The following is a 7,193-nucleotide window of genomic DNA, read 5'->3' as shown; positions in this document are numbered from 1 at the left end:
CATATTTACGCCACACTCCATGTTTTTGATATAATTAAAGTCCGGATGATAAGTGCTTGCCACGTTTCAGACGCCCCTGAGAAGGACGAAAGGGGTGGCCTCGCGCTGCCGCACGCACTAGCGCGGCTGGCGAGGGGGGGGGGGCGAGCTCCACCAAAGCGCGAGCGGAGCAAAGCACGGGAAGGGTAATAGATGAGATAATCGACATGATCTCGCAGCCTCTTTGATTCGTGCCGAAGACGGCTATCGCAGTGGTTTTAATGGCTAGGAATCCCACATATCACCGGTTTCTACTCCCAGGGCTCGAGTAACTTTTTGAAAGTTTCCACTGGGTGAAAAAGAAACAAATTCATAGGAGTGAGAGGCAGAGTGGGATTTTTGTGGCATAATACCTTTTTATTAATAACAATAAATACAACACACAAATTAAATAGTACTTTAGTGCTTAGCAGTGTAGTTAAAAGTGCATATCAAGTAAATGTTTTAGATAAGAGCTAAGAGCTCTTTTCAGTTACTTTTCCACGAAACGCTTCACAGTAACTCGTGTTGAATTATTTAAATGCAAGGAACACCGAGTCGGCGAGGGAACGCAATAAATAAATAAGACCAGACGTTATTCCTCATGATTTACTTAAGTTTAAATCTTATCAACTAATTTGTTTCATTCATTGTTCGACAGTTGTGAGTTGCGACACTCGGCTTAGCCTAGACTGTACATATCGAGAATTTGTCAACATAAGAATGTAAAATCACAGAATTCAATAATATTATAACAGTAAGAGTCCGTTGGCACGATTTGTACATTGCATTGTTAAGTGGGAAACTCGACTGAGCGTCACTCGGATTGGGAACAGTATGGTCGTATGTCAACATCACGGTCACGGCACACCATAAGCTTTGTTAGACAATGATTCTATACATTCTTATGTTAGGACTCGGGTAACGCACATACAAATGTGTCATTCAATAATTTAAGCTTCGACTGATTTTACAAGTCTCTCGTGACACAAGCAGCTAATAAACTAAAGTCGAGTAAGTTTCAGTACATCATTAAAATATAACACATCAGGAAATACGTCGACGTTAGGAGATCGGGCATCGAATGCGTCTATCAAATGTTCATAGAAAAATAAATACTTATAAGATTCAACTCTCACAACGACAGTCACGCTTCTACGAGTCATACGGACACGAGCTATTTACAGAGAACTCCATTCGTCAGTGTTACAGAGCAGGCTCGGTCGTCTCGTCGACTCCGAGCGCACACACGCGGCAGGCGACACGCGCGCCGACGCCCGGGCGGCGGGCGTCCGGCGGGCGTCCGGCGGGCGTCCGGCGCGCGCTACCGGCGCCGCCGCCGGCCCTTGCGGTAGCCCTTGCCGTACCAGCCGCCCTCGTCGCCCGGCGCGCGCGCCGCCGGCGCCTCCCCGTCCTCGCCGCAGCACGCGCACAGGTAGCGCCGGCCGCGCTCGCGCCGCCACGTGCGCCGCTCGGGGGGCGTGGCGCGCGGCGGCCCGTACCACAGGCAGCGCCGCGCGTCGTAGCGCCGCAGGCACCACGCGCACTCCGCCTCCGCCTGCGGGCCGGGGGGGCGCGGCGCGGGCGCGGGGGCGGCGCTGGCGGCGGGGGCGCCGGCCGGCGCGCCGGGCGCTATGATGGTGTGCAGGCCGGAGTACAGCTGCGCGCGACACACGAGCACCGCCCGCCGGATGATGGCCGCCGCCAGGGTCGCGTTCGCTTCCTCGTCGTCGCTCTCGGCCTCCGTCTTCGCCTTGGTCTCGACGTCGTACTTGGGCCCGTCGCCGTCGATCCGAGGCTCGAGCTCCAGCAGCTGCCTCAGCTTGCACCCGAGATTCCACGACCCGTTTCCTAAATTCGTATCATCGGCTTCCTCCTTTTTGATCTTCGCGGGCGGCGGGGATTCTATTTTCGGCTCGAGACCGTTGAGATCGCATCCCGGAAGTCGATGCCCGTTGGTCGTGGGACCGATGCCGTTGACTATGGTGAGAGGTCCGTGCGGTCGCGAAATGCGGAAGCGCCTGAGGGCGTCGGTGGTGGCGCGGGCGGCGGGCGGCGGCTCGGGGGGCGGGGGGTCGGTGGGTGCGTGCTCGGCTCGGAGCAGTATCGTGGTTTCTCCGGACTGCATGTTAACCTGCACAAACATTTTCCTAATCTTCAATATTCTGGCGTCACGTAATAAGTGAAGCATATGAGTGCAGCCTCAGCCTACTAAACACGTGCGTAGTTTGGGGTTGCCTGACGATCATCATCATCGACGTCCTCTGCGCGCAACAAATAATGTTTTCATTGAAGTAGGTAGCAAATATGCATAAACTATGAATGTACCCAAAATATACTAATCGAGCAGTAACATCAATTAGCAGTCTAACTTTCTAACCGCGTATAATTTCACGGAGCCTTCATTCCATTAGAGAAATTTTAAGTTTCGCGCAACAAATTTCGAATACCTGAAAAGATCGCAGTGTGGGCGCAGGCGGCGGTTGCGGGTCTCGGAGGCGGTCGGCGAGGCGGCGGAGAGGCACCTCGTCGTCGGAGTCGGACGCCGACGGGGACGACGACGCGGACAGCGAGTAGTACGAGGTGTCGTCCGAGTCGCAGTCGGCGGGGGGCGGCGCGGGCGCCGGCGCGGGGCGGCTGAGCAGCGGGCGGCGCGTCGTGTGCGTCTCGGGGGGCGCCAGCGGCTCGGCGTGCGCCAGCAGCGGGTCGCGGCGCGCGCGGTACCGCGGCACGCGCAGGCGCAGGCGCCGCGCCACCTGCTCCATCACCGCGTCGCACCGCGCGTTGATCTTCAGCGCCGCCACGGCGTCCTTCGGCGTCCACTGCAGGTTCACGATGTAGAGCGCGGGTCGAGCGTGAGGCGCGCTCTGCATCCGCCAGAGCCTCGGGTATCGGCGGAGCACCTGCGGCAGATCGGGACTCGTCAACGTCGCCGCTCACTCGGCCGCCGGTGCGGTGCGCCTCGCCGGTCCGTACCTTGAGACTGGAGCCGAGGCACAGGACGACGTCGGCGGCCGCGGCGTGGCGCAGCGCGCCGGCCCAGTTGAGCGGCCAGGCGGAGCGGCCGCGCTCGCCGAAGTGCACGATGGAGTCGCGCAGCTCGCGGCCGCACGCGTGGCACAGGCGGCGCGTGGCGTGCGCGTGGCGCGCCGTGCGCTCCGTGGTGTCGAAGGCGCGCAGGTACACGCGGCGGCAGGCGGGGCAGCGCTCGGCGAACATGTCCCCGTGCAGCTCGGCCAGCGCGCGGCGCGGCAGGCCGGCGCGCACGTGCAGGCCGTCGCAGTTCTGCGACACCACGAACTTCAGCGCGCCGCGCGCCCACAGCGCCGTGAGCGCCATGTGCGTGAACGTGGGCCGCGCGCGCGACACCTCCACGCGCCTGCCGGGACGGACGCGGTCGTCGTGTTACATGAGAACTTGTCTGTGTTTACCGGCGTGTGATCTTAGGAGATATTTCTTTTCTAAGACTTGCTCTCTGCTTTTGGGATTGGTGCGTTTTTTTTTTCAGGAAAAAGATCGACGCTCACGACCAATTTCATAGATGACCGGGGCTGGATTACTTTATAGCCCGAGTGGGGCGGCGAACCCTTGGTTGGTTCTTTTTTAGTATTTGCTTCTATTTAAACTAAACAACGACGTTTAAAAACTGAAGTTCGTGTCTACAGCACCTCGCAATAAATTACTTCACTTTTATTCTTATACGCCTTATCAATCAAGGAATCGAATCCGTTCCTTGTGATGAAAGTTGGCAAGTTATAGCGAAATTTACTACTTTGCGTCTAGATTTCTTAGTTTGCTTCTCATCAAACAAGTTATGTGGTCAGTTGCTTGTTTCTCTTTTCACTTAATTTTCAAGATAAACAATCGACACTCACCCCACAGTCTCGCCACGCTGCAGCCGAGTCCACACACCGCGCGGCCCACGGTAGTCGGGGATGTCCGCCGCGGTACTGATGCCCGCTCCCGTGTACACCTGCAAACCCATCGTTCTTATTTACTATTTTATATAACATAGCTTTTTTATAAAAAGATAAAAAATTATAAGTAGTAAAAATTTATATATGACACTACAGTGTCCTCCAGAGTGTCCCCGGCCGCGCACTATAATATAATGGTTCGTGTGGAGTTGGTTAATCTCGTAGGCACTTAGATCATCGGGGCAGTTAGCAGCAGATGTAATAATATTATGAAGGGGAAGTGTTATGTTGACACTGAATCCTCAGTTGACACTTTAATATCACAATCATGATTGCTCACACACATAGCCACATCATGCTTTATACTTTCATTAAGGCACTTTCTATTTATTATTGTTTCCAAATTTATAAACATCATAAGGAAGTTTAGAAGTTACTTAATGTAAGAAATCAAATGTGATCCCAACCTAATCAATAATACATCATATTTTAGGAATCACTTTATCACCCCTTACAGTACAACAGCTTTACAACATAGATATACTTATTTCTCTAGGATTGAGCTACAAATATACGAACTCGAATGGTGTGGGTGTTTACTTACACAATGATAGAGATAAGTTTGATGATAACAGTGACAATCATGTATAGGCACTACAAATAAAGGTAAAACCTATAATAGCAATATTCCAACTCTGCAGTCAAAAAAAATCTTGCAAATGTACTTGTAACAACTTGTGTACAATAAAGTTCACAGCTGATATCTGTATTTGCCAACTGTATAGTTAATAAAAGAGTGAAAGAGTTTATATTTGTTGTATACAGTACATAATGTTAACTATGTGATTTATTATGTGATTAGTGACTTCAACTTCAACTTTAAAGTGAATCAACTCTCTGAACCGTTTGTAGCTTTACATTTAAGTTAACCCTGTAATGTGATGATTAAAAACTGCCTATTTGAATGAAGAATGCACAAATAAATATGATTATTACAAATATTCCAAGTTTATACTCATACTGCCAAGGTAACTACATATCATGCTTTTTTATTGCATTCATCATTGCTATAATGACGAGGTATCATCCAGCTGAGTCTCATTTTTCCTATCTTTCAAATCAATGTGTCTTATATCTTTAGGCAAAGATCATTTCTTTTTGTTTGGATTTTAGTATACACGGTTAAGTCTTGGTTTTCTACCAAACTTTCTTTTTTACTTAACAAATTAATGACGACAAAAAGAGATAAATCATATCTCAAATTGCCTTTATCACATTTATTAGTACCATAGAAAATAATTGTGTCTTGTATCTCAAGTATGTCAGCCTGGCTGAATGGTTTTAATGCAGTACAAAGTTGATTTGTTGATACAAAATGTATTTCTTCAATTAATAACAGCCACCCTAAAACTTGACCTCTTACAACCACTTTTATATTTATTTTTTAGATTAAGATGGTTATCTTTCTCGAGACCACATTGGTTTTTTCACATTAACCATTCAAGTAAATAAAATATTGCACTTTAATTACACAGGAATATACTCTAATGACAAAAACAAAAAAAAAATAGTACTATTTGATCCTTGTAATGTCTTTTCACAAATTTAAATAGAGGTCAACTTATATACAGCTCTTAATAAAGTGATAGTGCAATCACTATCACTTTATTAATAGGCCAAAACTACAAAAACATTTCACTTAAAGAAACAATACAAGATCATTTGTTGAATGAAAATGAAGAGTATGACTGAAACATACCACAAGATGTTTGGCTTCACGAAGTGCTCGAGCTAGGCGACGGCACTTTTCGCGCAGGACCTGCGGACTGTCTTCAACTTCAGCGGCTCGCTCGGCGGCGCGAGCCGCACGCGCTTTCCGCAAAGCTGCGGCCGCAGCCCGCTCAGCTTCCGCGGCGCGAGAATCTTGACCTGCGTTTGTGGCTGCCGCATTTGCTGCTGCTGTTGTTGTTGTCGCTCCGCTGAGTCGAGCGCTGCTCCGTACTCCCTCGCGGGCCGCCATTGCGGCGCCCGCCGCGCACGACTACAGTCCTCCGCCACTCTGGTCGTCTTTTTGCGTGTACCACTTACGAGTTTCTTGGGGCATTTCGCCAGCCATTGGCTGTGCACGATAACCCTTCTGATACAATCACAGTGTGTGACTCGATGTTGAAAGTTATGACAATCTCTGTGTATTTATTCTGTGAAGCTGTCAAATATTATTAACTGACATTTCTCGACGCGACATAAGGATGTAATTCAAAGAGAATCGATACTTAATTGTTTTACGGTGATTGTTGTAAAAACATTTACATGTTTTTTAAGTAGAAATATTTACATATATGTAGGTTTTTTAAGTTTATCTTGTAAATTTTATCATCTGCAACATTTATATTTTTGTTTACTAGGTATGTAAATTAAAATATATATATTATGTATAAATTTTTTTATTTTATTTTTTAATTATTTATTTAATCGATACACCGCAGTATTTGAAATATAGCACTTAAAACAAGAATACGATAAAATGGCAGATACAATTTCAAGCACTTAATAGGTATATACAGCCAGGTTAGCCTCCAATAACAATTTTTTATTTAATAAATACTACAGACTACAATATAACACGCTTATTAATTACTTAACATTACAATACTCTATTTAATAAATACTACAGACTATAATATAACACGCTTATTAATTACTTAACATTTAAACAATTAGCAAAATAAATGAAGTAAAAAAATAACTAACAATAATTACAAAAAATGATAATATAAAATTTTTAGAGATAATACCATAATTTACAAAGTTCTAATATTAAGTAGAAAATAACAAACTAAATATAACAGTAAAGATATCACAATCACAGTAAAGCTCCCAGCGTTAATTCTTTGCGAAAAAGAGGTAGTGAGTCGTGAAAAATGTCAATACAATCACTGTTAACTTTATTATATAAGTTTATGAGGTGGTTGAGTGGAGAGTATTTACCTATATTTGTTTTGGAAGTTCGAGAGGAGAAAATTTTTTTTAGAGGTTGTCTAGGTGCAGTACGTGGCACTGCTATGTTAATATCTTGTAGTAGATCTGTTGCATCCAAGTGGTTATTCAATAATTTATAGAGAGTAATTAGAGAGGCAATTTCGCGGCGTTTTTCTAGAGTGCACAGTCCAAAATATTTTAAACGTGATTCATAGTCGGCCTTATAAGGGCAACTGTTACTATTACTAGCTAGTAATTTTGTAAATTTGTGTTGTATGC

At 46.5% G+C, this 7,193-nt stretch overlaps 1 protein-coding gene across 1 annotated transcript; it reads right to left on the bottom strand.

The window, feature by feature from the left end:
• Positions 1–613: 613 nt before the first annotated feature.
• LOC125065766 (NAD-dependent protein deacetylase sirtuin-7) lies at positions 614–6,117 on the bottom strand. The gene is made up of 5 exons (XM_047673580.1): positions 5,695–6,117; positions 3,894–3,991; positions 2,995–3,397; positions 2,469–2,921; positions 614–2,152 (listed from the first exon to the last, which is right to left on the bottom strand). The coding sequence occupies exons 1-5, from the start codon at positions 5,953–5,955 to the stop codon at positions 1,343–1,345; spliced, it is 2,025 nt and encodes a 674-aa protein (XP_047529536.1). The 5' UTR covers positions 5,956–6,117; the 3' UTR covers positions 614–1,342.
• Positions 6,118–7,193: the final 1,076 nt, after the last annotated feature.

This window comes from Vanessa atalanta, chromosome 8 (assembly GCF_905147765.1).
Source record: "Vanessa atalanta chromosome 8, ilVanAtal1.2, whole genome shotgun sequence".
Classification (NCBI taxonomy): domain Eukaryota; kingdom Metazoa; phylum Arthropoda; class Insecta; order Lepidoptera; family Nymphalidae; genus Vanessa; species Vanessa atalanta.
The sequence above is the reverse complement of the archived record's forward strand: the minus strand, read 5'-3'. Positions and strand labels throughout refer to the sequence as shown.